At 42.2% G+C, this 17,192-nt stretch overlaps 1 protein-coding gene across 5 annotated transcripts in view; it reads left to right on the forward strand.

The window, feature by feature from the left end:
- The window catches only part of SLC20A2 (solute carrier family 20 member 2), a 122,614-nt gene extending 107,016 nt beyond the window's left edge, over positions 1–15,598 (forward strand). For 4 of the 5 annotated variants that reach the window (XM_075352429.1, XM_075352428.1, XM_075352431.1 and 1 more), the window contains exons 9-11: positions 4,519–4,704; positions 8,735–8,819; positions 14,156–15,598. In XM_075352429.1, the coding sequence (XP_075208544.1) occupies positions 4,519–4,704; positions 8,735–8,819; positions 14,156–14,320 (436 nt within the window). In that variant the 3' untranslated portion in view covers positions 14,321–15,598. Of the gene's footprint in view, positions 1–4,518; positions 4,705–8,734; positions 8,820–9,243; positions 9,329–14,155 lie in introns of all 5 variants that reach the window. The other variant, XM_075352433.1, reaches the window with a different exon arrangement.
- The last annotated feature ends 1,594 nt before the right edge of the window (positions 15,599–17,192 follow it).

The following is a 17,192-nucleotide window of genomic DNA, read 5'->3' on the forward strand; positions in this document are numbered from 1 at the left end:
AATGCGGAGCACATTCAGGACATGAAACGGGAATGTGTGAATCCATAGAACAAAGCGGAAGCCAGTAAAGAATGCATTACTTGTCTGGCTTTCTAATGAAAGTCTGCCGTCACCCTTTGTGACTGCAGCCTTTTGAATATTTACAGCACGCGCATCGCACACTGTTGGGATTCTCCGGTGTTGACTGGAAGAGCGAGCGGTCACGTGAACACTAGTATGGTATTTACATGCATGTGGTCAAATGTTGACTGCTGACTAGACAGTGCTTGGCTTTGCTGACTACAAGTGAATTAATAAGGCCGCGTTCGTCAGGTCAGAATATAGCCATAAGTACGCAAATAGTATACTTGCAGTCACATGACTGTCCGCTCTTGTCGCCAGCACTAGAGAATCCTGACCTTGTGCATCATGCATGCTGTAAGGATTTTGAAAGGCTGCAGTCACGGTGACGTTACTTAGAAGACCGAACGTTCCTTTAATGGTTTGTCCCATACATTGGTATGAAACCACTTTTGTCTTTTATAGGTTTAACTCTTTTAGGGCTGTCACATGATCGACAATTGACTATAATGAACAGACTGAGTAACCTTTTTTATTTGCCTATAATATATGTAGGGTAAGTTTGAGAAAAAAAAATACTATCCTCTTAAGTCCATATGCCATACATTTCACCATATAGCTGTAGTTTATATACACCAGCAGCTGCCACGTTAAAAGGATATCCAAACAAGCAAAAATGTTATAGAAAGCATACTCCATCCAATGCTGTTTTAGTGTCCATTTTTTGGCTCCAGTAGTAATGACTCTGATGCTGGCATGAGACCGCTGCAGCCAGTCAGATAAGCAGTGGGTCATTATCTGATCAGCTGACATGTGTCTCAGAGACGCGAGTGGATCAGAGATCTGCCTGCGGCTGTTGATCAGTTAAATCCTGCTGTCAATCTCTTGACAGCAGGACTTAGCCCCTTAACGACCACGGGCAGTAATATTACACCCCTGCGGTCAGTGTTAATCCCCACGGGCAGCCAGGGTGGATCAACGCACATGTCAGCTGATTTGTACAGCTGACGTGTGCCTTACAGTCACAAGTGGAATCGCTATCCACCCGTACCTGTTAACCCCTTTAATGGCGCTGTCAAAATGTGATTGCGGTAATCGCATACTCACTGGCCTCCACCGGAAGTCACATGACGTGATCACGTGGATCTGATGGTTGTCATTGTAGCACAGGGTCACGTGATGACTCCTGTACTGTAGCTCACATGACTCAGGTCCTGTAACAAGCAGCCGAGTACTGCAGGTTACAAGAGATCAGCATTTCTCCCGGTCTAAGTGGTGCTGCTCTGATCGGGAGAAATGAATGAGCGATCAGAGAGCTGATCTTTATAGCCACCTAGGGGGACTAGTATAAAAAAAAAAAAAAAAAAAGTTTTTTTTTAAAAAAAAAAACCTAAGTTCAAATTACCCCCCTCTCGTCCATTGAAAATTAAAGGGTTAAAAAAAAAATATACACACGTTTGGTATCGCCGCATTTGGAAATGCCCGATCTATCAAAATATAATATATATTATCAAAATTATAATATATTATCAAATATATATATATATATATATCTCTATCAATATATAATATCAATTAATCTGATTGGTACAAACTCGTACTGATCTTTGAAATAACACCAACACATCAGTTTTTACCATAAAGTGAATAAAATACCTCAAACAATCTATTTTTATTGCAATTTTTCCACACTTGAAATTTTATTACCGTTTCCCAGTACACTAGATGGTAAAGCATATGGTTTCATTTAAAAGTACAATTTGTTCCTCAAAAAACAAGCCCTCGCATGTCATGATTGACTGAAAAATTTAAAAAAAGTTACGGCTTTCGGAAGTAGAGGAGCAAAAAAAGGAAAATCGGCCGGGGGTGAAGGGGTTAATACTCGCCGGTGGGGAGTCCATCATTCCTTGCTCTCTTTGGTTCTCCCGTGACATGATCACAGCACACCAATGGGTTGTCATAACAGCCAGGGATTAGCTGATGACCCCAGTGTCTTTGCGTCTCTGGCTGCGAGCTGGCGTTCATAGGAAACTGTGATTTCTGCTATTGTTTAGCATGGGAGGCGGATGTGCAGTACCTGGCCATGGCCGCTATCTGAAGGCAGAGCAGCTCCAAACCTGAGCATTTCCAGCTGCCGTCGCCAGGACCGAGAACAGCTGATAGGCAGGATGTTGGCCATTGACCTGTCCTAAGGATAGGCCTTCAATGTAAAAGTAGTGGACACCCCCTTTAAGGCCTAGTCCCCTCTTGCCCAGTAGATCTTTACCTTTTGGTTAGAGATGGGGAGGTCACAGAATATTCCTAGGTCATATACAATACACCTGTTCCATATTGATTATCATTTCTATGCAAAAAATTGTCATTTAATGAGTGTTTGTTATTCCAACCAGAGGCTTTGCTCATACTGGTGCTCACAGCTGAGTAGTGGGTACAGCTGTACTTTGTCCAGTCTAGACAATCACCAACCTGGAATAGACTAAGGGGTACTTTGCACGCTGCAACATCGCTAGCCGATTGTAGCGATGCCGAGCGCGATAGTCCCCGCCCCCGTCACAGATGCAATATCTTGTGATAGCTGCCGTAGCGAACACTATCTCTACGGCAGCTTCACACGCAATTACCTGCCCTGCGACGATGCTCTGGCCAGCGACCCACCTCCTTCCTAAGGGGGCGGGTCGTGCGGCATCACAGCGACGGCAGGCGGCCAATAGAAGCGGAGGGGCGGAGATGAGTGGGACGTAAACATCCCGCCCCCCTCCTTCCTTCCTCATTGCAGGCGGGACGCAGGTAAGATGTTCCTCGCTCCTGCGGCTTCATACACAGCGATGTGTGCTGCCACAGGAACGAGGAACAACATCGTACCTGTCGCTGCAGCGAAATTATGGAAATGACCGACACTACACAGATCACCGATTTTCGACGCTTTTGCGATCGTTTATCGGTGCTTCTAGGCTTTACACGTTGCGACGTCGTTACCGGCATCGGATGTGCGTCACTTTTGATTTGACCTTGACGAGATCGCAGTAGCGATGTCGCAACGTGCAAAGTACCCCTAATACATGCTATTTACAATGTCACATTGTAACCATCCGGTCAGAGGAATGTCTGGACACCGTGCAGTTTGGTACACACGTTTTCAGCCTCTCGGTATAAACCATGAATGACGCAAACAGATTTTGCAAACTGTGTAGGATTAATACACAAAGCATATTAGAAAGCTGCAAGACCTCATTACATAGTGATTAAGCACATATATATTTTTTGGGGTGGGAGGGGAGCAGTATAAACCTGGAATTTTCCCTTGACAGCGTGCACAATAACTCTTCCTCCTGCTGAGGCTTTCTTTAGAATGGCCTGGTGGGCTGTAGATTGTAAATGTTCTGTGCAAAAAGGTTACAAATTACAGCCTAGTTTACCTGTATTTTCTTTTAATGGTTGTCATTTAATTTGCTGTTCTTTTTATCTGAAAAGGAATCTGTCACTCAATAGATTCTGCCCGAATCACAAGCCCGCATAGACCAGAGCTTGGCTAGCGATTGCTGCCATGTACATTTTATTCTGAAATTCCATGGCGTTTCAGAGAAAGCCAGCCAAGGACTATACCGATACCTTACTAGTCCAGCATGGTCCCCATTTAGTTCCCATTTGGTTTTGCCCTGCACTGCTCCAGTTGGTTGACAGGTATCTCCCCATTTGCGCAGGGGACCAGGCCAAACTAGTCAGGACTCTCCCTATAGTTACCGGCTGGCTTTGCCCAGCCCTGCTCCAGTTGGTTTAAAAAAAAATCAGTGAGAGGTGCTGTACATTTGTCATAGTTCACCACAAGTGATGTTTCGGCCTATTGGCCTTCATCAGATCGGACCATCTAAATACAGAGTAATATATAAAACATAAACAAAGACACCCAATTAATGATAAATCAAAACATATGTAATAATGCAACAATTATTGTATACAATGAACAGTATGGATATATGTAAGGGAAGATCATCATCCACTAAGTACAATGAGGTTATGATAAGTAATATCCAGAAATATAGCAAAAAACTGAAATATAAGGGGTCAATATATAATCCAAGGAGTAGGTGAAACGCATAGTGGCGTAGATGTGCTTGCTGTCAAAAGAATGTGTAGTGTGTAAAAAGATATGTGCGGTAAGGCGCTCACCAGATGGCGCATGTACGGAACTAAATGACAGTATAGGGTGGTATGCACGTCCAAATATGAAAAAAAAAAAAAAAAAATAGTCTTGAGTCTCCCGATAGTCCCCGACTGGCTTTGCCCAGTCTTACTCCAGTTGGTTGACAGGTATCGTCCTATTTGCGCAGGGGACCAGGCCAAATTAGTCAGGACTCGCTCTATCGTCCCCGGCTAGCTTTATAAACCGTTTTCTCTGACTCTAGTGACCGGTTCCAGTATTGTCAATCTTTATTATTCTGATTTCTTTCCCTCACACAGCAATGCCATTGGTCCTCTTGTTGCTCTGTGGTTGATTTACCAGCAAGGAGGAGTCATGCAAGATGCGTCAACACCAGTGTGGTTGCTTTTGTACGGAGGAGTGGGTATCTGTGCTGGCCTTTGGGTATGGGGTCGACGAGTAATCCAGACAATGGGAAAAGACCTAACCCCAATTACCCCATCCAGGTAATGTAATTGTTATGTATTTTTGAATGGTATTGATTAATAACAAGCCATTTTGCATTTATGATGCCAGATTTTTAAGAATTAACTTTTTTTTTTTTTTTGTCCTCCTTGCAATGTATCTTACTGGATGAAAATAACCGAGCATCTCTTATCCACCCCTGCTCCTACGCCAACTCTTATACTCGGCCTCCTGTATGAGCCGCTGAACCCAGCAGTGATGTGCGCTGTAATGGTGACATCACCACTGCAGCTAGTGAATAATATCTGGAGGCTGTGGTGAAGAGAAGAGCGGGAGGGTAGGTAATGCTTAGCTTATATCACCCAGTGAGAGCTTTTGGAGGAAATAAGTTAATTCTTGGAAAACCCCTTTGATATTAACAATGTATATGGTAGATATTTAGATTCTGGCATCTGACTATAACCTTTCTGGAAATCATAAGTGCAAAGTGTGCTCTGTAGTCTTCTCAAGACAATCCAGCAGTGGATAATGTTTCCTCCTTCCATTTCTAACAGCTTACATTTCACTTAGTTGCATAATAAAGAGGTTTTCCCACATGAAAGCTTTAGTCAGATCAATAAAATTCAGAAAATATGTGAGGCCTAGACCCCAGATCATAGAATTCACTGATGAGCAACCTAATACATGGCCAGCTATGCACCAGGAATGGAAACCTTGTCCCATCTGGAGGTCGGTGAGGGTTCTGCTGGTCAGACCAACGCCAATATATCTAACTCATGTTCATTAGATGGAAGACCCCTTTAAAAGAGTACTTAACCAGCCTTTAATTATTTTAGAAATCTCTAACTAACCCTGTGAAATGAGGTAATACATGGCGCAGTGTGACTACTGACGAGCCTTTCTTCTCCGTCACAGCATAGGGACAATCCAGCTTTCATCTGTCAGCTGTGGTTGTTAGCCCAAGTATCTCTACTAACCAGTCTTTGATGTGAGGTTGTCAGATTGCTTGTTTGTAGATGCCAGTCTCAAACTAGTCAGGTCTTCAGATCTAAGGACAGATGTGCCATTATTGGGGTATAGAGAAGAAATGAGACTTTTCTCCATATTGCAAGTTATGTTCAAGTTGTTGGGTTTTTTTTGTAATCCTGTTGGGATGCTATGGCAAAGATCTGTACTGGTTTTAGGATGTGTTCGAGAAATGGAAATCCACAGTATGCCCTACTGCCTGGGAATGTGTAAGAACACAACCATATTGGAAACCACAGGCAGTAGATCCTATAGTAACAGAGCCCATACCATTATTGCCACGATGCCTCAAAGCTGTATCACAAAGATTTAATATTGTTCAATATTGTGGGTACTGTACTAATGACTATATGTTGGCCACCAGTAGAGCTAAAAAAAAAAAAAAGACATGACAGAAGTGTACTCGAGGCTTCTCGTGCCTCCAAAAATCAAAAAGGTGCGGATACAACAAGACTGGCATTTTGTACTCCAAACATCATTGGTGTAAGATACTGAGTTCATTGAGACAGGAGCATTTTAAGGCCACGTGCACACATTGAGTATTTGGTGAGATTTTTAGCTTTAGTAGCTAAGTATTTGTAAGCCAAAACCCAGGAGTGGAACAATCAGAGGAAAAGTATAATAGAAACTCAGGCACCACTTCTGCATTTTTTTACCCACTCCTGGATTTTGCTTACACATACTTAACCATTTTACGACAAAGGATGTATTGATTCATCCTTGGTTGTCTGTCCCTTTTTAAATGCTTGTTTGCCCGGTGAGCCCGCATTATTCCGCGCACATCTGCTGATCTGATCAGCAGACATGCTCAGGTATCAGGCGCGGGTCAAGCCTTAGCTCAAACGCCCTCTGGGGGGATCGCGCTGTTCCCCGCCGCCATAGGCGGACCCATGACACAATCACAGGGCACAATGCTGAAGCACTGCTCTGATCAAGAGAAACTATCAGACTGTGTAGGCATAAAGTCCACTAGGGAGACTGGTAAAATTATTTAAAAAAATGTAAAAAAATAAAGTTTTAAAAGATGCATGAAAAGAAACAAAACCTAAAAGTTCAAATCATGCGCCACTGTAACTAAAGCAGTAATAAATAAACATATTTGGTATTGCCGGCTTCAGAAATGCCCGATCTATCAAAATATAAAATCAATTAATCTGATCGGCAAACAGTGTAGCAAGAAAAAAAATAAAAACTTCAGAATTGTTTTTTTGGTCGCCACGAGATTGCATTAAATGCAATAACAGGCGAAGAAAACCTCGTATCTCTGCAAGAATGGTGTAATTAAAAATGACAGCTCAAGATGCAAACCCCAGATCCCAAAAAATTAAAGTCGCTGAGGGTCTCGGAAAATGGCGACAAAAGCACTTTTTTTTTTTTTTTTATTATATCCAAACTTCAGCATTTTTTTCCACCCTTACATCAAAGTAAAACTACACATGTTTGGTGCCTATGAACTCATAATGACCTGAGGATTCATACTGCCAGTCAGTTTTACCACACAGTCTACATGGTAAATAAAAAACAAACAAAAAAAATCCTGCAATTATTTATTTATTTATTTATTTATTTATTTTTTTGCAATTTCACCACACTTGGAATTTTTTTCCCCTTGTTTTCCTGTACAATATATGGCTGAATGAATGGTGTAGTTCAAAAGTACAACTCGTCCCACAAAAAAACAGCCCTCATATGGCTATATTGATGGAAAAATAAAAAAGTTGTTGCTCTTGGAAGAAGGGGAGGAAACAAATGGAAAATCGCCCCAGGGTGAAGGGGTTAAGCAAAAAAGAACGCACCAAATACGCAACATGTGCACATGACCTAATGAAATTGAGGCATCTTTCAGCTGCCGTGCACAAGTGTAAGAATTGCTCTTCAGTCATGGATTGGAGTACCTTCCCGTCTCAATGTTTGACACTTTTGTGGTCAGTTGTACTGGACCCTGTCCTTCTCTTAAGCCCACAGTCTAAGAAGTTGACAGAATGGACATCAAAAAGTAATGTAGTTTTTTATAGTGTTTGAATTATCCCCAACTTCTGATCACAATCGTAATTAGTTTCCAGCAACTAAGTTCAGAGCGACCCAGGAAAGCTAGTGAGTCTTGGGCTGGGGCCACACTGGGACTACTGCGATCCACTTGCATGACACTCTGCTCGTGCTGGCAGTACAGCAGAGCCGAGTGTCATGCGTGTGTCCTTGCAACTGAGGTCCGTTCGTGCGAGCAGACCTCAGCTGCGGGGGGCGGGCTGGCACTCAGGAGGGGAGGGAGGGATTTCTCTCCTTCTCTCCTGCGTAGCCGGCTATTGCCATTCTCGCACTGCACTAGCGGTACACCGGTGTACCGCGAGTGCAGTGCGATTTTTTTTTTTTTTTTTTTTTTTTTTTTTTTTTTTTTTTCTCTCGCCCTATTCACTTGAATGGGTGCGAGAGAAAGAGTCTCGCATTACAATCGCATTGCATGCATGCTGCGATTGTTTTCTCAGTCCGATTAGGGCTGTGAAAATAATCGCTCATGTGTGCTGACACACAGGCTAGAATTGGTCCGAGGGGAATGCGATGTTTTATCGCACTCCACTCGCACTGTTTTTCTCGCCGTGTGGCTTAGGCCTTATAGTCCCCTGCAAAATAGAACATTTTTAGTTGACTCCGTAGAGCGGACAACTATCATTATTAATGATTATACGCACAAGATCTCTGGGTTAACATTAGCAGTCTCCAAATCTTTACAATACCAAAGCAATCAAACCCCTAACGGTTAGGTTTAATACAAAAGGATGAGGTTCGGTAAAATGTTTTATTTCTCATAGAGCTCAATATTTAAGTATGTTCTCATGAAATACTAGTAAAATGTAATAGCCTTGTAAGTGAAAAGCATGAAGTCGCTGTTTCTCAGTCTTATCTTTCATGAAGTATATGATTGCATGCTGTCTGCCGGTCACTGGAGCAGACGATGAAGGCTTTTCTGGTAAGATTTTGTGTTGCCCTGCACGCTGGGTGACAGTGTTACAATTGTGACTATCAAGTGTTTTCTTATACTTCCCGCAGTGGATTCACTATTGAGTTGGCTTCGGCGTTCACAGTTGTGGTAGCTTCCAATATTGGACTCCCTATCAGTACCACACACTGCAAGGTATGCCCTTTGCACGTGACTGCATTTGGGGTAGTCAAGGCTATCCAGTTGCTTTACCTTTGGTTCAGATCAATGTTTACTGGCACAGATTACGCTATGTGTCTACTAAAGACATGCTCACTACTCCATATGGGAAATTGTTTTCCCATCGTTCCCATTAGGAAACCTATGTTCTGAGAACCCTGTGATCTGCTATATAAAATATGCCTTTGTTATGGTATACTAACAGGTTTGAATAATACTTGGAGCCTTATGCCTTCTATAGATAGGTCCACTAGTGCCACTAAAAATTGATCTAAAGCAAGTCACTCACAAAGCCTCATCCTATCCCGCCATCTACCATCCACTCTCCTCTGTGCACGGCTTGTGGTTTCATGCAAGTTTTTCACCCTTCAAACTGTCTTCTGTTGTTCTTTCCCCACAGTGGATTTTGCGTTGAAGTAATGTCTGGGCTAACTGTATTATTTGCCTCTAATGTTGGTATACCCATAAGCTCCACTCATTGCAAGGTATTGGGTTTGCAGTGGTACAATCGAAAATTTGTCTTTCTGTGCCACAATCAGAATATGATACAATAGTCACATTATCTTTTGACTTCAGTGTTGTTACATTGATATTGCTTGCTCGATAAATCTGTGATAGAATATTGACAATATCTCCCACTTGGCATTAATTTGAAAGCTATTGATACTAAAGCATAAACCAAATTACTATTTATTCCACTTAACTGTGAAAAAAGGGTTTGTGTCACTATCGTTTCATAAATTACCCTATGCAAATAGCCTCTTCAGAGAGCAAAAGAACTTGAACTTTAATGCCACCTATTGGATATATCAATCCTAAAAGTCAACATCAACCCTTTAACAGACCTTGCCACATGACTTAAGCTGGGTTCACACATAGCGACAACGACGTTGCTGTTACGTCACCATTTTCTGTGACGTAGCAGCGATGTCCCGTCGCTGTCGCCGTGTGTGGCATCCAGCAACGACCTGGCCCCTGCTGTGAGGTCGCCGCTCGTTGCTGAATGTCCTGCTTCATTTTTTGCTCGTTGCTCTCCCGCTGTGAAGCACACATCGCTATGTGTGACAGCGAGAGAGCGACGAACTGAAGCGAGCAGGGAGCCGGCATCTGGAAGCCTGCGGTAAGCTGTAACCACGGTAAACATCGGGTAACCAAGAAGCCCTTTCCTTGGTTACCCGATATTTACTTTAGTTACAGCGTCCGCCGCTCTCACGCTGCCAGTGCCGGCTTCCTGCACACAGCCAGAGTACACATCGGGAAATAAGCAAAGGTTTGCTTATTAACCCGATGTGTACTGTGTCTATGAGTGCAGGGAGCCAGCGCTAAGCGTTGTGCGCTTGTAACCAAGGTAAATATCGGGTAACCAGAGAAGCACTTTGGTTGGTTACCCAATATTTACCTTAGTTACCAAGCGCAGCATCGCTTCCACAACGACAAGTGCCGTTATGATCGCTGCTGCGTCTGCTGTGTTTGACAGCTAAGCAGCGATCATAACAGCGACTTACAAGGTCGCTGTTACGTCACAGAAAATGGTGACGTAACAGCTACGTCGTTGTCGCTGTCGCTATGTATGAACCCAGCTTTAGGAAAAGAAGCCAAACCAGACACTTTATTTGCAGATACTAGAGATGGGCGATTAGTGAAATATTCGAGTTCAGTTTATGCGATCCGAATACTTAGTACTATTCTAGTATTTGTCTTAAATAACTAATCTCATGCAAGTCAAAGGGGAACCCGAGCATTTTTCTTAAAGATTTCCCAGAAAAATGCTGAGGTTCCCCATTGACTTGCATTAGGTTCGTTATTAGTGATTGTGATGGTGGGATATTGTGGGTCATGTACCATTTTATGTGTTTTCATGTTTTGGGCATAGTGGTCTGCCTATTCGATGTACTGTTTATCCTATCTGCAGGGTTATAGCTTCTTGAAGCGCTTCTTTCCCTAGGTGTTGAGGAGGGGGCCGGGAATCCACCTAAACTCTACTTACCGGGGGGGATTAGTGATTCTGGGTCAGACTTACAAAAGAGAAGCAAGATTGATCCTCTGAGGAGAGGCTGACACCCCAGAGAGTCTGAGACACCCTGATTTCCCTGGAAAAGGACTGCTGGAGGATTGTGACTCATCCCCAGGACATTTAGGCCATTACTAAAATATTTTACCCTCTGTGTGGTGGATTATTTGATGGTCATTCTGTACTGCATGGAATAAATATGCTTTGGATTGTTCACTCATCTCTCGCTCTGTTGATTGTGTGATATCGAAGAAGGATTATTCTGTCACAGTGATGAATACTGGAATAGTACTCTCTATTCAGATAGTATAAGCCAAACCTAAATATTTCACTATTCGCCCATTTCTGACAAATGTTTTGTGGGACATTTGCCTCTTATCATTGCAAGGCGTAGAGATCTAATTTGTCTAGGTGAGAGGCCTCTAACAAGGGTTCTAAGGGAGAACATTTTTCCTTTACGCAGAGTGCCAAGTTCTTGTAAGGAGACAATTAGGCCATGCAATGATCCTCTGGAATTTTAAATAAACATATATGCACACAGAGAGGAATAAGACTAACTCTATGTGCACACGCTGAGTATTTGGTTGCAGACATTTGTGCATCAAATCTGCATCTCATGGCAGAAAAAAAATGCACATTTGACTTGGTTTTGATGCGCTTTTTCAATGCATTTTTCATGCATTTGGAGTGGAAAAACTGCTGTAATTGACATGCTACATTTTTTTTTTTCTGCACCAAATCTGTAAGCGGAAAAATAAGCAATGTGCATTACACTTAAGAATTCCCATTGACTTTGCTGGCATAGGGATAGACATGCAATTTTGTGACATCTGCACCAAAAAAAACGCATAAAATTTGCAGTGTGTGCACATTACCTAACTCTTTTGCTGTCTATTAAATGTAGCATTCCTAAAAGTCAATATCGACCCTTTAACGTGCCTTGGTAGATGACTTTGGGTACTTTGGGGACCCTCCATAAATTTACTAGAAATTCAATGGAACCAACTACCTTTAGTAAAATCTTGAGTGTAAATGTTATATTTGCTTCTTTTAGCTTCCTAAAATCTTGTTTGCAAGTGAAGGTCATGAAGGGACATTTTTTTTTGTGAAGGCTAACGCTTTAATATCAAGGGCCTTGCGGTGATGCACATTAATCTGCAATTTACCGTACATTTGGTTAATAGTTATTTGTGACAACATGCCAAATTCAGGGGGTTCCTGACCTTTTAGGAAACTTTACTTTGACATGTGTATACTAATAAATAACACTGCCACGAAGTTCAGTCTCTGTCCCGCAGTGTATTTGTCCTGCTGGTTTTAGAACACTGAGCTGCAGAGATGACGTGCAGCACACAATATACAACTTTAAAGAGGTGGTTCGCTACTCAGCCTTAGTGGCCACATCGCTGTAAAAAACTCATAGGGAAGGCTTTTGTCATATACCTTTGGTAGTACATTCTACCTCTGAGCGGTGCTATTGCGGTCCACTCACCCCCTTCTTGTGACCCCTGGGCTCCGTGACCTCTGAGATCCAATGGTATCACGTCAACTTCCAGTTGACCTGACATTACCCCGAGCCTGGCTTCAGCCTGAGCGACTGAGCTGTGAGCGGAGTTTCACCGCTCGTCACAGCCCAGCATCTCATGCACGCTCTCCGCTGCAGAACGTTGCAAGCAGGAGCAATGCAGGGCTGTGACGAGCGGCAAAACTCTGCCCAGAGACCAGTCGCTCGGGTACACTGGGGCCCGCCTCAGGCATGTCGGGTCAACTGAAAGATGACCCGACATCACTAGATCCCAGAGGTCACGGAGCCTGGGGATCACTTGATGTGGATGAGTGGACCGCAATAGCACTGCTTAGAGGCAGAATGTACTACACAAGGTATTTGACAAAAGCCTTCCCTATGAGTTTTACAGCGATGTGGCCACTAATGCTGAGTACCGTGTTTCCCCGAAAGTAACACAGTGTCTTACTTTCTTTTTACCCCCAAAAGTGCCACTATGTCTTACTTTCGGGGTATGTCTTATATTGGAAAAAATCCCACAGCAATCGCAGCAAGTCTCCATGCAATGTACCGTATGGGGACTTGCCGCGATTGCACCCTAAGTGTACCGCAAGTTAAGGAAAGTTAACCACCAGCGGCTACACATGAGGGCACTGAGGCTGTGTGATTTTGTATGTTGTCCATGGTCCTGATGGACCACGGACAACATTACTGCAACATTTCAACATTTCTCGGTAGCCGAGCGCTCAGCTGAGCGCCCGACCGCCGGCATGTGTCAGCTCTCAGCTGAGCGCTTTGCCGGCGGCATGTCAGGGCTCTCAGCTGAGAGCTGTCACATGCCGGCGGCATGTTAGGGTGCTCAGCTGAGCGCTCGGCCGCCGGCATGTTAGGGCGCTCAGCTGAGTGCTTTGCCGGCGGCATGTCAGGGCGCTCAGCTGAGCGCTTTGCCGCCGGCATGTCAGGGCTCTCAGCTGAGAGCTGTCACATGCCGGCGGCATGTCAGGGTGCTCAGCTGAGCGCTCGGCCGCCGGCATGTTAGGGCGCTCAGCTGAGCGCTCGGCCGCTGTAACTGTACTGTAAAGAGGGAAAAAAAATAAATACATTTTTACTACGTCTTACTTTCGGGGTACGTCTTACATTAGCCGACCCCCCCCCCCCCCAAACCCCCACTACGTCTTACTATCGGGGGTGTCTTACTATCGGGGAAACATGGTAGTGAACCACCTGTTTTAAATATTTTCTGATTTTTTTCATACGGTATATTTTTGGTTTTTTTTTTTTTTTTTTATTTTTACAAGGCTAGAAGTGGCTGTGGCTTGAGCAGAGATCCCAAATCTTAATTTCTGAGCATGCTCATTACATGTCATGTATAATCGACTGAAGTCAAAGTGATCCAATGTGTAGTTCTCCTCCGATCGCTATATTGATGCTTCTCACTGGTCACTAATTCATTCCATAACTGCTTCTTCTCCTTTTCCATTATTAATATCTAACCAATGCTTAACATAAACCTCCAATGTTTCTTGTAGGCTCGTCATTAGTTAGCACCAATGCTCTCAACATCCAATCATTAGCCTAATAGATGCTGAACATCACTTTATTTCAGAATTTGATTTTCATTTGCATACCCATTGGTATTAAAGCTGTAGAAGAAACCGCGGTTATTTTAACTATTCATTGAGAAAACAACTGTAATTGTACTACCAACATTTAACATTCTGGATCTGTTTGTGTTCTTTTACATGAATATCCTAAGTATTGTTTTTATTTTTTTTCTTTCACGTCCAATAACAAAAGGTTGGATCGGTGGTGTCAGTGGGCTGGATCCGCTCCCGTAAAGCTGTAGACTGGCGCCTCTTTAGGAACATCTTCCTGGCCTGGTTTGTGACGGTGCCCGTGGCTGGGCTCTTTAGCGCTGGAGTGATGGCCATCCTTCAGTACGGCATCCTACCCTATGTTTGATCATATAACCTCTGACTAAGGCAAAATCCTATAGAAAAACCCTTACTGGAAACCACACAAAGCTACAGCAATATTACAAGCCGCCCGCTTTACCAACAATGTGGAAAATAACAAGCCCTTCTACTTATCAACGCATCATCATCTTGATGTAATAATTTTGCTGTATATAATGTATGTCAAATTGGTGATATGGTGAGATGTGGCTTATTACTTATATTTAAATAAATATATATATATGCGTATAGTAGGTTACACTACCAGAGCATTATAATTTGGGATGGGAGTAATTGCATAGCCTTTTATATCTAGATAAAAGCTGTACATAATGTATTATTTTTGTGAGGTTGCTTTTTTTTAATATTCAAAAAAAAAAAGAAAAAACTAGTATAAATTATCAAATATACCCACGTCTACTTGATATATATACTGTAAGTGATAAGCGAGGTAGGGGAGTGGAATTATACATTTTGTAAAGATAAGCAGGGTTCTGATTGAATTTAAAGAAGTCTGGAACAAATATACAAAAAGATGTGCATAATACTTTATGGAAGAAAAAAAAAAAAGGTCGCACCCAATAGGTAGATTTTAATGTATTATAATTTTACATTTGTAAATACATTTGCTTATTTTCATTGGCACATTTCTCTTTTTCATGTGTTTTAATAAAAAATAAAGTGTAGTAGAGTACCAAAGAAGGTAGGCTGTTCCTGGCGAGTGTAGTCACACTTGTGTGTCAGTCCACGACTTGTCCAAGCCTTCAGAAACCATTGCGTTTTGTGCTTTAATGAAGCTCTATGAATGTGCGTAGAACAGCACGGATGTATGGAACTGCTGACGTTCACTGGTTATGCATATATCTGTTTTTAGAAGTTTATTTTATTTTTATTTATTTTTTTTTCTCAACTACAGTTCTCAAAAACCTTCGATAGGTCAAGTTATTGGATCTTGCCACAAAGGAGGCACCGGTGACCTTCATTACAGGTCACTAATCTGAACAGCATTTTGGTCAAAACTTAGAAAGAATGCAATCACATCGTATTACTTATCTAGCATTGTAAAGATTGATGTTGTGTATTTTCACCATCGTAGCATCAAACCGTTATGTTCACAGGGATATTTCCACAAAGGGAATAGTCTTCTATTTGTTTCATACCTGAGGTCTATTGGTAGGTACACCCAACTATGCCCCCTCCCCCTCAGTGGTAAAAAAATGAGAACTGATATATGCAATTAGAGATGAGCGAGTACCTAACTATTCGTACTCGCTATACTCATAACGAATACTGTCTAATACTCGCCTATTCATTCCAAATAGCATGTGCAATGCAAAATTGGCAAAGTTATGAGTAACCCGAATGCCGTACTTTTAGTGCGAATAATACGGCATTTGGGTTACTCGTTACATTGCGAGTTTTCCCCATTGACTTGCATTGCACACACTATTCGGAATGAATATACGAGTATTAGACAGTATTTGTTATGAGTATAGCGAGTACGAATAGTTAGGTACTCGCTGAACTCTCTATGCAATGCATTATTCTTACAACTAAAACAGGCCCATCAAGACCTTATCATAATTATCTGCCCTTACATAATCAGTCTCTATATGACAAATTGTTCATAATTAATCGTAGATGAACAGCTGAAGGGGTTAAGCACCGCGCTGCCACAGCAATAGACCAGACAGGATAAATGAATAGTGATTTTTTTTTTTTCTTCTTCTATGCGTTTCGTAGACTGTCTCCTTCAGGATAAAAAAAAATCTGATATATCCTGAAGACATTTTTCCCGAAATGCGTAGAAAAATAAAGATCACTATTCATCGGACTACAGTTCATGTCCTCCTCAGACACACTAATGATAAAGCTAAGCGCTTAAACTAACATTTCAAAACAAAAAACATACTTTGAAATAAGAGACAGCTGGCTGTAAACGGCATGTAAACTTTTACAGCATTCTTTAAAAATTTAGACTTCCCTAACTGGTTGTGTTGGTTTTCTAAACTAGACAAGCACCTTAAAAGAAACTTTTTACTAGCATTGATGGTACTTGAGGACTGGAGTTGAGAAACCCAGACATGATTGCCATATCTGCCTGTAGTGGATTGCTTTGTGTCGGTCTACATGTTCTTAGTAACACAGCTGTGCTAAGCTTTATCTTTAGGGCCAGGTATTATTAAGTACTTTACCCATCTCTTGCTGTTCCAAAAATTTACTAAAGCTCTTAACCTTTTTTTTTCAGTCACATTCATTATTTTCTTATTGATGCAAAACCACTTAAGAGCTTGGGTTGCTTTAAAGGGGTGGTTTAATATCGCCAATAGGCTGGCCGGGCTATCTGCAGATCAACGGAGGTTTGGCTTCAGAAAAGAACTTATGTCACAGGAATAAGTTACCATTACTTTGAAGCAACTTAGTATTACAACTATTCTAATAAGTGGCTGCACATTTAATAATGTGGGGCTGCGCCTGAGATGGTAGGAGTCACTGGAATTTCACTTTGGCTCATAAATGGAGCCCCATATGACATCGGTCTGCCCTAATGGAGCATATGTAACAGTGAGACTACTTCTTTTTAAGATCAAATAAATGTCTTTAAATTTAATCCATCTTTGAGGCATTAGGAGAGGGTCAACGGGTTATAATCCAGTTGGGCTGTGTTGAAAGGTTGTGGTAGTGTGCTATGCAAGTGCATGGTGTGTATTGCAAAATGCCACCCATCCATGGCAAGTACAGGTGAAGCATATTTTTATGTGCTTTACATGTATCTGCTGAAAAAACTCATTAAATATTGAGGTTTTGGCCACATGGCATACTACTGCTCCACACATGAACCCAGTCTTGGACCTTTCTTGCAATTAAGAAGGCCACGA

This window comes from Anomaloglossus baeobatrachus, chromosome 1 (genome assembly GCF_048569485.1).
Source record: "Anomaloglossus baeobatrachus isolate aAnoBae1 chromosome 1, aAnoBae1.hap1, whole genome shotgun sequence".
NCBI classification, from domain to species: Eukaryota; Metazoa; Chordata; class Amphibia; order Anura; family Aromobatidae; genus Anomaloglossus; species Anomaloglossus baeobatrachus.